This window comes from Carettochelys insculpta, chromosome 3 (assembly GCF_033958435.1).
Source record: "Carettochelys insculpta isolate YL-2023 chromosome 3, ASM3395843v1, whole genome shotgun sequence".
Classification (NCBI taxonomy): Eukaryota; Metazoa; Chordata; order Testudines; family Carettochelyidae; genus Carettochelys; species Carettochelys insculpta.
The window spans coordinates 93,597,601-93,614,806 of NC_134139.1; the positions used below are offsets into that span (position 1 = coordinate 93,597,601).

The window sequence follows — 17,206 nt, forward strand, 5'->3', positions numbered from 1 at the left end:
CCAGCTGATGGCCGCCATGGAGGACCCAGCAATTTCGACGTTGCGGGACGCGGATCGTCTACATGGTCCCTACTTCGATGTTGAACGTCGAAGTAGGGCGCTATTCCTATCTTCTCATGAGGTTAGCGACTTCGACGTCTCGCCGCCTAACGTCGAAGTTAACTTCGAAATAGTGCCCGACGCGTGTAGACGCGACGGGCGCTATTTCGAAGTTGGTGCCGCTACTTCGAAGTAGCGTGCACGTGTAGACGCAGCTCCTGTTTGGGATTTTTGTTGCTGTTGAAAATTGTTGCTTCTGTAACTGCATGCAGTACTTTCACCGTTCTTTCAGGCTGTTTTGACTAAACTCTATAGCCTCTGCCAGAGGTACTACCAAGTGACGCAAACAGCTGGTGACTGGCTTGAGGATGCCCAGGAATTGCTGCATTTGGCAAGGAATGGTCTGGATGTGGAGAGCTCTGAGGAGAACCTAAGAAGTCACAATGAATTTTTCAACACAGAGAATCAATTCCTTGGTTATCTGGAGGAGCTACAAGCCCTGGTGTCTGAGATGAAACCATCTATTCAGGCCAAATCAAGAGAGGAGCTATTACAGAATGTAGCTGTTTTAGAAGAAAAACACAGGGAAACCAAGCAAGAATCTGAAACCCAACAGGATCAGCTGCAGAGGTACATTTGTATTCCTTCTTTTAAATTTACCATTTTGATGATGAAGAGAAAGGGGGATACTTGCTTTAGAAAGTTCTTTGGAGTTTGTTAAAGAGTATATTCTGTTGAATAGAGCAGTAGCTTTTGATTCAGAACTCCTGGATTTTATTTCCTCCTGCGCCAATTACTTGCTGTCCTACAATTAAGAAATTACCTTTCATGGGGCAGACCCACTTCTTGAGATCTGAATCTGCCCCATGAAAGCTCATCACCTAATACATTATTTTGTTAGTCTTTAAAGTGCTACATGACTGCTGGTTTGTTTTGTGAAAGTACAGACTAACACAGCTACCTCTCTGTGACCATTAGGAAATTGTTTAAATTCTCTAAGTTTTAGTTTACTCATTTTTAACATCAACCTTATTTACAAGGCATCCTGGTTTTATGATTGTAAGAAAGTTTGACTTTCTTTAATGAAAGATATTAGGCCCATAGTCTTTTAAGGCAAGAAGGGGCCATCATGATTATGCATTCTGCACAATGTAGGCCACAGTACCTGATCTACCCCCATCTGAAAAAGACCCATAGTCTCTGGCTGATTTACTGAAGTCCTCAAATCATGGGCTAAAGACTTCAAGTTACACAGAAGTAACCGTTTAAACTATTTTATACTTGCAAGTGAACCATGCCCCATGCTGCAGAAGAAGGTATAAACAACGACTACCCAGGGTCTCAGTCAATCTGTCCTGGGGGAAAGTTCCTTCCTGACCCTTTCTTGAGCATGTGGGCAAGACCAAACAGCCAACATCTGGGAAAGAATTCTCAGTAGCAAATCAGACTCCTCCCCTTCTAGTGTCAGATCTCTGGCCGTTGGAAATGCTGGCTACTAACAGAATAATAGTAGTAGTAGTAGCAAAGTTTAGATTCTAGTATGACAGTGTTTGATTCCAAATGTTTTTGTGTTCTATTCAGTTTTTCTTTCTGGTGTTTTATTTTCCAAGGTGTACTTCACAGTGGCAGGAGTACCAGACAACAAGGCAGCAGGTTATTGAATTGATGAACAAGGCTGAGAAGAAATTATCTGAATTCTCTGTAGCCAAGGCTCCGTCAGTTCATGAGACAGAAGACAAATTGTTAGCACATAAGGTTAGTTTACTGAAAATAATAGGAAATTCAATTTTCTTCTGTTGAATCAGTTAAATTTTGTGCCCCATGTAGGATACCGAGGCAATGAAAAATTTGCATCTTTGTTTTCCACTGGGTAGATATGTTAGACAATGACTTGTCAGGTGCATAAGATATACTTCTATTTACAGCCTAAGTGAAATATCATTTAATTTATAAGATGATGCCTCCTTCCTATATATTGTGCTTTTAATGGTAGTCCAAAAAATGGCTGCACTAACGTATTCTTATGGATCTATTTTAAATGAACAAAAGTTAAAAATTCTGAATCTGTGGTGCTGCGGGGATATCTAAGCACTTGCATCCCTCTGTCACATTTTGGGATGCAGTCCAGATTAATGAGGGATTGTGTCACTACCTGCCCTTCAAGCTTGGATTCCTTCACAATGCTTTGCAGTTGTAGTTCCAAACCTGGTCCCCCCCACAAACAGCTAAACAGCATGCAGTCTACACTTTGGCTGTGGCCAGACTAGCCCCTCCTCTCGGAAGGGCTATGGTAACGTGGCACTTTGGAATATGCTAATGAGGTGCTGCCATGAATATTCAGTGCCTTCTTAGCATAATGGCAGCCACACGTGCTTCGAAACTCATAGTATCAAAACACACAGCACCCAAGTAGCCGGGGGCCCTTTGAAATGACTCCCCTGATTTCAAAAGCCCCGTCTTCCCAAAACCAGATAGGAAAAAGGGGCTTTCGAAATTAGGGGGCTGTTTCGAAAGGTCCCTGGCTACACGGGCGGCGTGCCTTTCGAAATGAGCAGTTTCAAAGTGTGCGTGGCTGCTGTTATGCTAATGAGGCACTGCATATTCATGGCAGCACCTCATTAGCATTTTCCAAGGTGCCACATTACCATCGCCCTTCCGAAAGTAGGGGCTAGTGTGGCCACGGCCTTTTGAGTATCTTTGTATAGTTTAGCCTGTCAGGAACACTCCAGTCATGTTTCTGACTTCTATCAGTCCTGGTTACCACTTGCATTGTGTCACTAAACACTCCCAGTCCTGAGTTTTCCCAAAGATGTGTGCTCTGCAGTCTCCTGGGCAGTTCAGTTATTAGAGGCCAGTTGCCCCATAAAGTATCAGTATGTAGAAGTTTTCTACTTTAACGAGAATCACCCCAAGAGGTCAGTTTAAATAGAACACTAGCATAGTTTTAATTAAAAACAATAAAACAAGTTTATTTAACTACAAAAAGATTGTGAGTGAATAGAGGTATAAGGAATTAAAGTCAGAAATGGGTATGAGAGAAATGAATCTAAAATTCTTTCTAGTAACTTAGTAAGATTTTGCATATTAAATCAAGTGATGTGCTGTCTCTTACTTTGGAGACAGAAACATGGAGTCTTGTTGTGAAAAAGGTTCCATGTGGTTGTTTACTAAAATGCAGATCCATCCATCTGTTCCTGCCCCTGCTTCATTTCCAAATAATGGACATTTGTCAGACAATTGCCTGTAACTTTGACATTTGGTTAGAGGCATTAGTTTGTCTTTTGAGGAACAGGTTTGCCCCTCTCCCCGCAGCGTGTCTGGTAAATAAATTTGCTTCATAATTGTATCTTATGTTCATAAGTTTACATATAATGATGCCTCACAATTTCATCATAGTATTTTTGACCAGCAAATTATTAGTTGCTTCAAACAATACCTTACAAGGTATATTTATATGAGATTATTATATCTCAAGAACACAAGACAAAAAGGGAATGTGTGTTCTTGAGAGGAAGGCCATGTCCACACCAGTGTTCCCTGTAAGCTGAGCGCTTAGGAAGCCACCCAAGAGTGATTCAGGTGTCACCAAGCTAATCAGCATGAAGCCCACAGCTTCCCACAGCGGGCAGCATGTGCTTCTCCTGGTGGTGCACATCTGAACTTATATTGGTGCACATAACAAAACTTACCTCACTCTTCGATGGAAAAAAAAAGTAGGAACAAGTCTGCACTATGCTATGGGTGTGATTTTTTCCCCTGCTCATGCACACCTGTTTACAGTAACTTCGCTCAAGCTCATGCAAGCATAAATAGCAATGTAGCTGCTATAGTATGAATAGAGGCAACAGAGACACCTTTGAGCTGTGCTGAGTACATACAGGCTGATTTCACGTGGATTTGTGCTTGCCACCGCCTAAGTATGCCTTCACTTTGGCTACCATTGCTACTGCTAGTATACTACTATTGGAGTGTGTATTAGCTTGTATGAGCAAGGAAGCCATATCCCTAGCTAGTCACCCATAAATAGCTTAAAATGCACTTGGAGCTTAAAATGCACTTGGAGGTACAAATGATTACCTGTTGTAGAGAACTACAGCTGAGGCCAAAGTCTCCAGACTGCTGAAAATCCCAGCTGAGAATTTCCATTGACATAGGTCAAAACTTCATGTCTTAGCTGTGCTATAAACTTAACTAGGGAAATGTTGATGTAGCTTCTCTTCTGGTGCCATCAGACGTTGCTATAAAAAGTGAAAGCCTGCCATTTCTTTTTCTTTTTCAGTCCTTGGTGTCTGTGGTAACCGCTTTCCATGAGAAAATCACAGCTCTGGAGGAAAAGGCTTCTCAGCTGGAAAAAATTGGAAATGATGCCAGTAAGGCAACCATAAGCAGGTCAATGACAACTGTCTGGCAGCGCTGGGCTCGGCTCCGGAGTGTGGCCCAAGAGCAGGAGAAGATATTGGAAGATGCAGTGCAGAAGTGGAAAGGCTTTAATGATAAGGTACAAGGGTCTGGGTAACTCCTTTCTATTTCAGAGTTCACACGTTTTCACTGTGTGGACATTACTTCATGGGGCTGAAGGCTGAATTAAATGGATCAGGTAGGATGTGTCCACACTAGCCCCTCCTTTTGGAGGGGCTATTGTAATGAGGCACTTCGGCAGATGCTAATGAGACGCTAGCATGAATATGCAATGCCTCACTAGCATAATGGTGGCCACGCATGCTTTGAAAGTGCCACTTTTGAAACACACGCCGCCTGTTTATCTGGGGGCATTTCAAAAGGAGCCCCTGATTTCAAAAACCCCTTCGAGTAGTGAGGGTGGGGAGATCGACTGGTTATCTAAGGTGTTTGTACACCAATGCCAGAAGCCTGGGTAATAAGCAGGAGGAATTAGAAGCCCTGGCCCAGTCCAAGAACTATGAGTTGATTGGGATAACAGAGACTTGGTGGGATGACTCACATGGTTGGAGCGCTGTCATGAAAGGGTATAAATTGTTCAGGAAGAACAGGCAAGGGAGAAAAGGAGGCGGAGTTGCACTGTATGTAAGAGAGCACTATGATTGCTTGGAACTCCAGTACATAGAGGGAGAAAAGCCTGCTGAGAATCTATGGGTCAAGCTTAGTGGTGTAGGCAGCACTGGAGATGTGGTGGTTGGTGTCTGCTACAGGCCACCAAATCAGGATGATGAGGTAGATGAGGCTTTTTTTGGACAACTGAGAGAAGTTTCCAGATTGCGGGCTCTCATCGTGGGGGACTTCAGTTACCCTGACATCTGTTGGGAGACCTATACGGCAGTACACAAGCAGTCCAGGAAATTTCTGGAGAATGTTGGGGACCACTTCTTAGTACAATTGCTGAAGGACCTGAGCAGAGGTCATGCACAGCTCGACCTGCTGCCTACAAACAGGGAGGAAGTAATTGGGAAGGTAGAGGTGGGTGACAACCTGGGAAGTAGCGACCATGAGATGGTAGACTTCAGGATCCTGACCAAAGGAAGGAAAGAGAGCAGCAAATTACACACCTTGGATTTCAGAAAAGCAGACTTTGACTCCTTCAGGAACCTCATGGGCAGAATCCCCTGGGATGCTACCATGAAGGGAAAAGGAGTCCAGGAAAACTGGCAGTATTTCAAGGAAGCCCTACTGAAGGTGCAGAAAGAAACTTCACGATGCACAGCAAGAGAAGTAAATATGGTAGCAGACCAGACTGGCTTAATGGGGAAATCCTTGGAAAACTTAGGCACAAAAAGGGAGCTTACAAAAAGTGGAAACTTGGACAGATGTCTCGGGAGGGATATAAAGGTGTAGCTCGAGAATGTAGGGCAGTTATCAAGAAGGCAAAAGCACAACTGGAATTGTGACTCGGGAGGAACGTGAAGGATAACAAGAAAAGTTTCTACAGGCATGTTAACAAGAAGAAGGTGATCAGAGAGGGCATGGGGCCCCTACTGGATGAGGGAGGTAACCCAGTGACAGATGATGTAGGGAAAGCTGAAGTATTTAACACTTTCTTTGCCTCTGTCCTCACGGACAAAGACAGCTCCCGAACTAATGCGATAAGTAATGCATTGTGGGATGAAGGTGGACAGCCTTTGGTGAGGAAAGAACAGGTTAGGAGCTATCTAAAAAAGCTAAACGTACATAAATCCATGGGCCCGAACCTAATTCATCCAAGTGTTCTGAGGGAGTTGGTGTATGTTGTTGACGAGCCCTTGGCCGTTATCTTTGAAAAGTTGTGGAGATCGGAAGAGATCCCGGATGATTGGAAAAATGCAAATGTAGTGCCCATCTTTAAAAAAGGGAAGAAGGATGATCCAAGGAACTACAGGCCACTCAGTCTTACATCAGTCCCTGGAAAAGTCATGGAGGGGCTCCTCAAGGAAGTCATTTTGAGGCACTTGGAGGAAGGGAGAGTGATCAGGAATAGTCAGCATGGATTCATGAAGGGCAAGTCATGCCTGACAAATCTGATTAGTTTCTATGATGAGATAACTGGCTCTGTGGTTAGGGGAAAATCAATGGATATGATTTATCTTGACTTTAGCAAAGCTTTTGATACAGTCTCTCACAGTATTCTTGTCAGCAAGTTAAAGGAATGTAGGTTGGATAAATGGATGGCTAGAAGATGGCTAGAAAGATGGCTAGTAAGATGGATAGAAAGCTGGCTAGTATGTCGGGCCCAGCGGGTAGTGATCAACAGCTCAATGTCGAGATGGCGTTCGGTTTCTAGTGGAGTGCCCCAAGATTTGGTTCTGGGTCCTGTTCTGTTCAGCATATTTGTGGATGACACTAAGCTAGGGGGAGAGGTGAATACGCTGGAGGGTAGGGATAGGGTCCAGATTGACTTAGACAAATTGGAAGAGTGGGCTGCAAGAAATCTGATGAGGTTCAATAAGGACAAGTGCAGAGTCCTGCACTTGGGCCAGAAGAATCCCAAGCATTGTTAGAGGCTGGGGTCCGATTGGCTCAGTAGTAGTTCTGCAGAAAAGGACCTGGGAGTTGTAGTGGATGAGAAGCTGGACACGAGTCAACAGTGTGCCATTGTAGCCAAGAAAGCTAATGGCATATTAGGTTGCATCAAGAGGAGTGTTGCCAGTAGATCCAAAGAAGTGATTGTTCCTCTTTATTCGGCTTTGTTGAGACCGCATCTGGAGTACTGTGTCCAGTTCTGGGCCTGCAATTATAGGAAGGATGTGGGTACACTGGAGAGGGTCCGGCGGAGGGCAACCAAAATAATTAGGGGGCTGGAGCGTATGACTTATGAAGAAAGGTTGAGGGAATTGGGACTGTTTAGTCTGCAGAAGAGAAGACTGAGGGGGGGGACTTGATAACAGCCCTGAACTTACTGAAGGGAGGTTGCAAAGAGGCTGTTCACAGTAGTCACGGATGGCAGAACATGGAACAATGGTCTCAAGTTGCAGTTGGGAAGGTCCAGGTTGAACATTAGGAAAAACATTTTCACTAGGAGGATGGTGAAGCACTGGAATGGTCTACCCAGGGAAGTAGTGGAGTCTCCATCCCGGGAGGTGTTTAAGTCTCGCCTCGGCCAAGCCCTGGCTGGGCTGATCTGATGAGTTTGGTCCTGCTTAGAGCAGGGGGCTGGACTCGATGGCTTTTTTAGGTCTCTTCCAGCTCTATTGTTCTATGATTCTTTGATTCTTCCCAAAACCAAATGGGAAGACGGGTCTTTCAGAATCAAGGTGGTTTTGAAAAACCCCGAGCTACTCAGGCAGCATGCGTTTTGAAAGCAGCACGTTTGAAGCACCTCACTAGCATCTGCTGAACTGCCTCATTACCATAGCTCCTCCAAAAGAATGGGCTAGTGTGGCCACAGCTGTAATGTTGTTGCCCTCATTTTATGTATGGGGAAATTTCAAACTAAGAAGCCCATCTACTTGCCAAAGGCCAAACAACAAGGCTGTGTCTACACTAGACAGTTTTGTCAACAGAAGGGGCCTTCTGTTGACATAATTCAAGGGGCATGTACACACATGCAGTGTTCGGTCGACAGAGTCTCGACAGAATTCTGCATTTATATTGACAGTGTTATCTCTCGAAAATGTGAGGAATAACACTTCTTTCAACAGAGCTGCAGTGAAGACACTTCTGTCAACAGAGAGGGCTCCCAGTTCACTGGGCAGCCCCGTTTTCAGAGCTTCCGGTCAGCTGTTCTGTCAAGAGAAGGCAGGGCAATCTGGCTGCTCTCTGTTGACTAACTGGATTGTTTTATTGACCTGCTTTTGTGTGTAGATGCACTCTGTCAACAGACATGACTGTTGACAGATGCTTCTAGTATAGATGTAGCCCAAGTGATTAACACTGGCAGGATTAGAATTCCTGACCTCTGTGCCTATGCCTCCAGACCATATTGCACTCTGAAATGGAATGGAAATAATATTATGTACAGTAAATTCAATCTTGTTTTTTGTTATTGGTTTGTCTGTAATCCTTGAGGCTTTCATTTGTGTTCCCATTTCCTCACGTTGTGTTTAATGTCCATAACGTAGCTTCAGAATCCTCCAGATCCTGTGTCATAATGTATTACTGATTCTTGTGATTCTGGATGTTTTCTTACCAACTGTATCCATCTTTTGTTCTACCTTTATTGTTGTCCAAACCTGCACTTCTTTCCTTAGATTCAAAAAGCCACTATAATGATAGATCAGCTACAAGGTCGCTTACCAGAGAGCTCGGTTGAGAAGGCATCAAAAACAGAGCTTCTAGATCTTCTGGATTACCACAGCACTTTCATTCTGGAGGTGGAGCAGCAGCTGTTATCTTTGGGTCTGCTGAAGCAGCATGCAGTGAATATGCTCCAGGATGAAGACATGGAGGCTTCTTCTCAAGACAAGCTACCATTCATGCAAGAAATCAAAGCAATGCAAGACCGATGCCACAAGTAAGGAGAAAACAGTACTTAAATAAAGGATATTAGCTGGAAAGATCATGTTCTTCTTAAATTAGTGTATGATTGACAACATGCCAATTAAAAGTTTCAAACCTCCAGTTTTTGACTTAGGACCTCAATGGAAGTGTAGTAAATGTATTTATAGTCAGGATAGCCTGAACAAGTTGCAAGTCCAAATGGTTGAATTTTGTTTTATAACAGTTATTCTATCAATACCAGTACCTTTCTGGGTGTCACAATGTCATAGTCAAGAGAGACAGGAAAGTGAGATATAGGCTACGTCTACACTAGGGAAAAACTTGGAAATGGCCATGCTAATGGCCAAATCGGAGAATAATGATGAAACGCTGAAATGAGTATTCAGTGCCTCATTAGCATGCTGCCAGCTGCGGCACTTCGAAAGTGCCGCATTTCTCTTGCATGTGGCTTGTCTACATGGGGATCCTTTTCAAAAGGACACTGCAAATGTCAAAATCCTCTTATTCCTATCACCTGCCTCATTAGTATTCTCCAATTTGGCCATTAGTATAGCCATTTTGAAATTTTGCCCAGGTATAGACACAGCCATTTTTTCTTTGAGCCAACTTCTGTTCCTGAGTGAGACAAGCGTTCATGCTTCCATAGAGTATATCTTCAAGTCTGGGACATGCACTCAGGATTTCACAGCTACACACAGGGTAGAAAAGATTGTTTGACACAAATAGTTCTGTTCCACCTTGTATTCATGTGCAACATGCTTAGTATCTTTCACAGACCTAAAGAAGTGCCCTGTAGAAGCTAAAAGCTAATCTTTTTCATCAACAGAAGATGGCACAATAAAACGATATTATGTTACCCCCCGGGCCTCTACTGTCCTGGGACTCATACAGCTCCAATAATACCACATATATACAGACAAAACACACCAAATAAAATGGGTGATCTGTGGAATTAAACATCTGAAACTTAGTGTTTTAGTGTTGCCCTGTAGCATCTTTTCATTTTTTATTAGTCCCCCCGCAAATGCATAATGTTGTGCAATGATCTTCTTTATTTGTTTTTTGTATCACTCAGTCAAAATTTTGACAAAATACAAAGAAGTTTTTAGCAAATTGTAATTTTTCAAAATTATTTTATATTTTGAAGCATGAAACAGAAGGTGAAGAAAAGCGGAAAGCTGGTGAAACAAGAACTCAAGGAACGTGAAGAGGTGGAGCTAGAGATTAACATAGTAAAGTCTTGGATTCAGGAAACCAGAGAATATTTGCTAAATCCCACCATGGACATAGATGCCCAACTTGAGGAGTTGCAGGTATATCAAACTTGTAATGTTCTCGTGCCCTTTGTGAAACATTTTGGGTGGTTTCTATTTATGAGCACTAAATCAGATTAAGTTAGAATGACTTCGACTTATACAATATTAATGATGTCTTTACAATAGCCATTGGACAAACTCATAAAATAAACCCATCAGCTACAGAAATAGCAAGAGAGGCGTGATACATTCTCTCTGTAGAAACTTAGTACAGTAATTAGCAGTGTTCTTCATTCTATCTTAAATAAAAATAATCTCTAGAATATGGATGAAGAGAGTTTAATATGGTAATTTTTCTTCTTGGGAAAGAATAAACCATTTTATATGAAGATTTTCAAAACCATTTCAATATAGATGAGGTCATGCAAATATTTTTTTTCCATTGGATGGCAAAAAGTACTGGAAAGTGAACTTCAGAAATAGGATGGTGTATGTAGGAGCTAGCTATCCAGACAAGGACCTGGCTCTCATATGACTGAGTAGTTAAAAGCCAACACGTCAGCTTTATAATAATGTTAACAACAGTTTATCTTAGTATTGAGTTATATTTTGTGTGTGAATGAACCTCAAATCTCAAAATGCATGACAGTATAAACTGATGGCTTTGTGTTAAAACCATGTTATGAAACAGAAAATGTTTGAATGATTTTTTCAGCAAAATTCTAAATTGTTTGGTTTACTTCAGCAAACATTCAGATGGAACTGGTCTGAATTTTAGTTTTTAGTGAAACTCAAAAAATGGGATTTTCATGTGATTCTGAGTTTTGTTACAAATGTTTTCATGTCTCTGCTCTTAATATCTGCAAATTAATTCTTTTCAGTTTTAAGCCATATTTTTCCTAAAGTTTCTGTTTTTCTTATGCCATGTTCCACTTGTCTTTTCTTATGTCCTCTAGGCTCTGCTCCATGAAGTAACTGCTCACCGCCAGGCTGTTGAGAAAATGGCTGAACAGCAGCAGAATAAGTACCTGGGTCTTTACACTATTTTACCTTCTGAACTGTCTCTTCAGTTAGCAGAAGTGGGACTGGCCCTCGTAACTATACATGATCAGGTAAAAACTACTGAAGGAAGGCACCATATAAACCTATGATGTGATGATAATCTTCTAAAACCAAATTAAGTGTTCTGATATTCCAAGTGTGGTCATAGTAAAATTTTCTAAAGTGTAATTTTGTCCTCTGAAATAAAAGTGTATGATTAGCTGGGTTGCTTCTTACTGCTGCTGTTTTTTGCAGATTCAAGCCAAAGAGAAGGAAGCTCAGCAGAGCAAAGCATTAAACCAAGAGTTTGGTCAGAAAATCCAGGTGATAGCAAAGGAACTAAATGGAATTCTGTCCAAGCTGAAGGAGAAGACGAGTAATGTAGCACAGGCTAAAACAGACCAAAAGGTAAGAAAAAACACTCAACTGCTTATACTATGGAATTTTCTGAATGGGCACATCCAGCTCCCAAAGCACTGCTGAATCGTGAGTTTGCCTTATGCAGGTAGGAGGAGTAAAGGTTCCTTTTATCCAAGCTATCTGAGGCTTCCGACAACCTCTGCACATGTGCACGTGGAGGTTTGCCCCCAGATACTTCCCACAGGAACAAATATGAAGTGGGTAAGATAGACAGGGAGCAGGCAAAGCTGTCAGGCCATGCAGAGAGGAGCATGCTTTGCCCTTCCCCCTCTAAAAAGAGGTGCAGTAAATCACCCCAATCATTCCAGTGCAATTAGGTTTCATGAGACAACCAGACTGCCCCTTGCTTCAGGCCATGCCAAAAAAGCATGATTTATCCCCGCCCCACCCCAAGCCATCCTTGTTCATGCTGATTAGTACCTTTCTGAGAAAGTATCAAACCAAAAAGCAGTCAAGTAGCACTTTAAAGACTAGCAAAATAGTTTATTAGGTGAGCTTTCGTGGGACAGACCCACTTCTTCAGACCATCATACTTCTGAGAAAGTAGTTCCATTGATCTCAGTGGGCCTACTCATGGAGCTCAATGTGCTGCTCAGTTTCAGTAACGGTGGCACAGCATAGCCCAGCCATTGATGAACTTGCTGAGATGCTGAGGCTATTGCACGCATATTATGCTCTCCATCTATATGAAAGAGTTCCAATTAAGTCTCTCACAAAACATTACCATTTTTTTATAACTACACTAAGATTAGATGGACTTGGTCACCAGTTCAAAGTGAGCAAATTGCTGCCCATAGAGGAAGAGTTACTGACGTAATAGAAGACACCAGTCTCTTTCAGTATGCTGCTGTAAAATTTTGCCTTCCAAGTAAATTTGTCTTCTGTAGAGCATAAATGAACTCTATTCCACTGAATTTGGTTCATAATTGTCCCAGTTATGTTGGTGTAAAATCACGTCAATAAGTTTTCCTGTGTCTCCAGCTTTAGATGAAATGTTCTTTCATCATTGGACATCTAGTAATATTTGCACAATTAGATGTATCTGTTAACTGTGAGAAGAGGTTGCCTTTGATCACAGCAGTAATCATTTTGCTGGAATGATGAAACTATGTACATGGAATACAAATCAGTTATGAATACATCAAATGATTTCCAGTTGCTCCAACTGGAATTTTAATCAATATGAATTAAATAAATATGAATTAAAATCAATATAAATATGAAAGTGGAACTTTTATCACCCCATTTACACTCTGATTAATTTCTGCCAGGATATTCCACCCCTCTAAACACCTTGAAACAGATCTTATTAAAAATAAAGTTTAACCTGTCACAGAACTGTTTCCTTTCCTCATGGCCTTGTCTGCATCACAGAAGTACAATCTGAAGTAGAATTTCCCCCACAATAAAGTTTCTTTGAGGTGCAGCATGGACATGTCCAACTCTGGACCAGATTTTGTCCAGATTGGTGCAATGTAAAGTGCACCTTGAACTTTTTTATTTTAACTTTTTGCCACCAGAAATGAATGTTTTCCAGCATGACATCTGTAATTTTCTTGCAGCTGTGAAAGGTTCCAAGATGTTGCTCTGTACATCTTTTTTAGATAAATTTTCTAAAATGGGATAGGTAACATTTCTTCTCCCCTTCACAGTTTTGTGCAAGAATCAAGATAACTAGGACATCTGTCTTTGCATGTATTGGGAGACATAAAACAATAATATATTTCCAATATACTTTTAAATACATCCACACAGTACAAAATACGTTATGGTATGATGTTAGAAGGCGTTATTGGCATTTATTTAATTTGACCTGCATAATTAATGGATTTTTCCTGTTGTAGTAGATCCCTCCAAATCTCCTGTAACATCTTTATTATACCACACCACTATGTACAGAGAAGTTTATTTCTGTCTATGAGATTTGTATTGATTAAGTCTTATTTTTACACTGAGATGTCATCCAAACTGCTTGTGAGAAAAGATCAAATTGTCTAATGCACAGCACAAACTGATGATAGTAATAGGAAAAAAACAAAATAGAATGGACACGTGGATATTTAATGACACATTTTGAATTATTCATCAAAGGTTTCTTCAATAAAAATGAATCCATATCCTAATATGGCCAACCCAGGCCTTCATCAAAACAACAGAATGTTGACCATTCTGTCTGAGGACAAACATTGGACAATGTTCAATAGTGGTTGATGTACTGCTAAGGATTCAATTTTCTGGTGAGGGAGGGAAGAAGGTATTCATCTTGTACAGGAACACAGGGAAGAAAGAGCAATAATAGTACTTACACATCCTACCCAATAGCCTTTTTGCTTAAACAAACATTACTGGCATGCTGCCAATAAAGTAATGAAACAAGCAATGGAAACTTTGGAATGAGTGTCAAAATCACAGACAACTGTTAAAATCTAACTCCCCTCTCACTCATTTTGTTAAAGAAAATGCTCTCTCCCTATTCCAGATCCTAGGTGAGGAGTTGGACAGCTGCAATATAAAGCTGGTGGAACTAGATGCATCTGTACAAGATTTTGCAGAGCAGAACAACCAGCTGGCTAAACAGCTAATTAACAAGATAGGGAAACTGACTGCACTACACCAACAGACCATTAGGCAGGCTGAGTATAGAGCAGCCAAACTCAATCAGGTAAGGTGTCAAATAATGTCATGTATTTTTTTTTTTAGAAATGCAAAGAATTCTGGTTAATTACCTTTCTTGTATAGTTACACAAAAACATGATTGTCTCTTGGAGTAATGTGTAATAGGGCTGAATTCACTCCTGGTGGATGGACCTTAGGCAGATGTAAATCTACCTGTATGAAGAATGGCCAGCTCAGGAGGGCAGAGTAATTCTGATGTGTAGAGAGGCTAATTCAGCGTCTTTGCTAGGAAAAGTGCCAGCAAATTTTCTATGGCAAGATAAGGGTTGTGTCTACACTACAAAAATAACTTTGAAGTTGCTTACTTCAAAGTTGAGCATCTGCACACACCCAACTTTGAAGTTAAACTTTGCAGTGGAGCACTACTCCATTCCCGGGAACAGAGTGAGGACTTCAAAGCTGGGTTCCTTGCTTTGAAATTAACTTGGAAGTAAGGGAAAATGTGTAGACTCTCCGTTGGTTTCTTCAAAGTAGCGCCTAACTTGCAAGTTAACTTCAAAGATAGTGTCTAGTGTTGACACACCCAAGGAGGATTTAAAACTGTCCTTCTACTAGGAGCACACCCAGTGCAGCACCCAGCTCCTCGCCTGGAATTAAATCTTGGTAATGCAGTTCCCCATTCATATTCATTTGGATAGAAACTGTAATACCCTACAGTGTGGGGAATGATCAGCACCTGTGTACAGCTGCAGAAAAACCTAAAAATAAAGTTCTTTAAAATGGTCCCGGGCATCCTGTCCCTATGCAGCAAAATGCTTCAGCAGTATGCATAGACCCACTGAGCACGTACTTTGTTAACTTTGGATCAGTATAAGCAATTGAGACATAGAAAAGGGGAATAGCGAAGGAAGAAGGCTGAGATACCCTCCTGGCATGATGATTTTTAGAATAGCTGAGATCAGAGAGAGGGAAGGTGCTTTTTGTTGTCCTGCCAGTCATAATCTTGATCAGTCATAAGCCCCATTTTCAGAATGCTTTGAGAACATTTTACAGAAGTTGAAGAGAACAGTTTCATGGAATTCTATTCCATTACCCCTTCAAAAAAGTTTTTTTGTTTGTTCCCCCCCCCTCCCAAAAGAAAGTCAGAAATGGCAGAATAACTTTCAATTTAGAAAAGTGCAAGCCGAAGAAGATATTTGTTGTCCAGTATTTTAGTTCAGCATGGTACAAAACACAAAAGAAACCCCACCTGCATGTACTAAGAAGCGTACCATCTAAGTGCTGTAAATAAACAGTACAATTCAGATGTACGGGTCGGTGCCCATTCTCACATATAGATCCACTGATTTCAGCAGAGTTATTCCTACTGAGCTGAGAATCTGAGTGACAATGTACTTGATAACAAGTAGCAGGGGTGAGGTGGGGATGTTTTAGAAATCAGTGCTGTTTTTGGCTTTGTGTTTTTACAATAAATACACCACTTTTCTTCTCTTCAAAAATAAATATTGATAGGCCAGAATAAGAAAGCAGGTTTTAAATAGGAGTAGAATGTGTGAGATCGCAGGAGGGGAAGAGATACGTAAGGAAAAGGCGCACAGATAAGATTGACTGTATTTAAGTAGGAGCCTTGAGGTGAACAAGAAGGAAGAATATATTCATGCATGGCAGTCTCAGACATGCACACCCACCAACACACTCTTACTGTGTCCTAGTTTTTTTAGTAGGAACTTTCACAGAATAGCTACTCCTTCCTTTAGAGGCATAATTAGTTTATCGTCATAATTTGGAATTTGCTAATAATAATAACAATAATAATAATAGTTGAAATAGGTAAAAAATTACACTCGTCACAAAAAAAGGGAAATTTAATTTACTTTTGCTGCTTTTTGAAAATATGTGGAGTCATACTGTGCAGAATTGATTGTCAGATTTATGAAATGGATCTTTTTATTTTCAGGCTGCTTCACACTTGGAAGAATACAGTGAAATGCTGGAGTTTATAATGAAATGGATCGAAAAAGCTAAGATCCTAGTGCATGGTAGTATTACTTGGAATTCTGCCTCCCAGCTTCGTGACCAGTTTATAGCACATCAGGTGACTATCTGAGCTGTGAAATTGAAGGGACAGTTTAATGTCCATTTGTGACATTCTGGGAACCATAAGCCACTGTTTTCTGTCTCGTGCTGAGGCTTTATTTGCTCCCTGCCATGCCAGCCTGTCTTCTTTACCAGTAAGCCTCCTGAGATACTGCCAGTCTAAAGCTTGCCTTGCAGGTAGCTTACAGCGAATCCAAGTTCTTCCAAAGACTGCTGTGTCTAGTTCCCCTCACTGGACATCCACATTTGTTGCTTCGAAAAAGACAGGGCAAAGACCAACCTCTTAGTTTTGCTAAGGACTCACACTTTAATTCAGTTGTAACAGCACTGAGATGATTTATAGTGAAACTGAGGATCAGTTTACAAAAAAAAAAATAGAGATGTAGCTGATACTAAACAAAAAAAGTGACAGGTATTGTTATAAACAAAACAGTGCAAACGTGCTATTGATTAAAAATTAATTTCAGTAAGTTACAGTCTTTTCCTATGTGGTTTTCTTTCTTACTTCAAGTTACCAGCATCTCTAGCTCACTGGACTTGGGGATCCAACTTTCATAGGGTCAGAGTGTGATGAACTGCTAATACATCTTTTTGTTCCTTTTATATTTCCCCAGTCCATTGTCTTGGCCTCAAGAGAAGAGATGTCTTCCTGAAGTGTAGACAATGTTGCCTTGCATACTTACTAAGTTGTCTCCTCCACCACCTGTTAGCTGGATGACTTTGTTTACCTTGTATGCAAATAGATTTTCATTGTTCTCTACCTTTAATCAAGCAGTTTGGATAGATAAATCCACAATCAATTGTGTAGGCTTTGTTGGTTTGATAAATGCACAGCTTTCCAAACATCCTTT

The 17,206-nt window shown here is 41.1% G+C and overlaps 1 protein-coding gene across 1 annotated transcript in view; it reads left to right on the top strand.

Annotated features, from left to right (window-relative positions):
• SYNE1 (spectrin repeat containing nuclear envelope protein 1) overlaps positions 1–17,206 on the top strand; it is a 415,690-nt gene that overhangs the window by 196,083 nt on the left and 202,401 nt on the right. Inside the window, exons 75-83 of the mRNA XM_074990362.1 lie at positions 332–669; positions 1,650–1,794; positions 4,319–4,537; positions 8,676–8,938; positions 10,073–10,238; positions 11,138–11,293; positions 11,478–11,630; positions 14,122–14,304; positions 16,216–16,353. Of these exons, the coding sequence (XP_074846463.1) occupies positions 332–669; positions 1,650–1,794; positions 4,319–4,537; positions 8,676–8,938; positions 10,073–10,238; positions 11,138–11,293; positions 11,478–11,630; positions 14,122–14,304; positions 16,216–16,353 (1,761 nt within the window). The remainder of the gene's footprint in view (positions 1–331; positions 670–1,649; positions 1,795–4,318; positions 4,538–8,675; positions 8,939–10,072; positions 10,239–11,137; positions 11,294–11,477; positions 11,631–14,121; positions 14,305–16,215; positions 16,354–17,206) is intronic.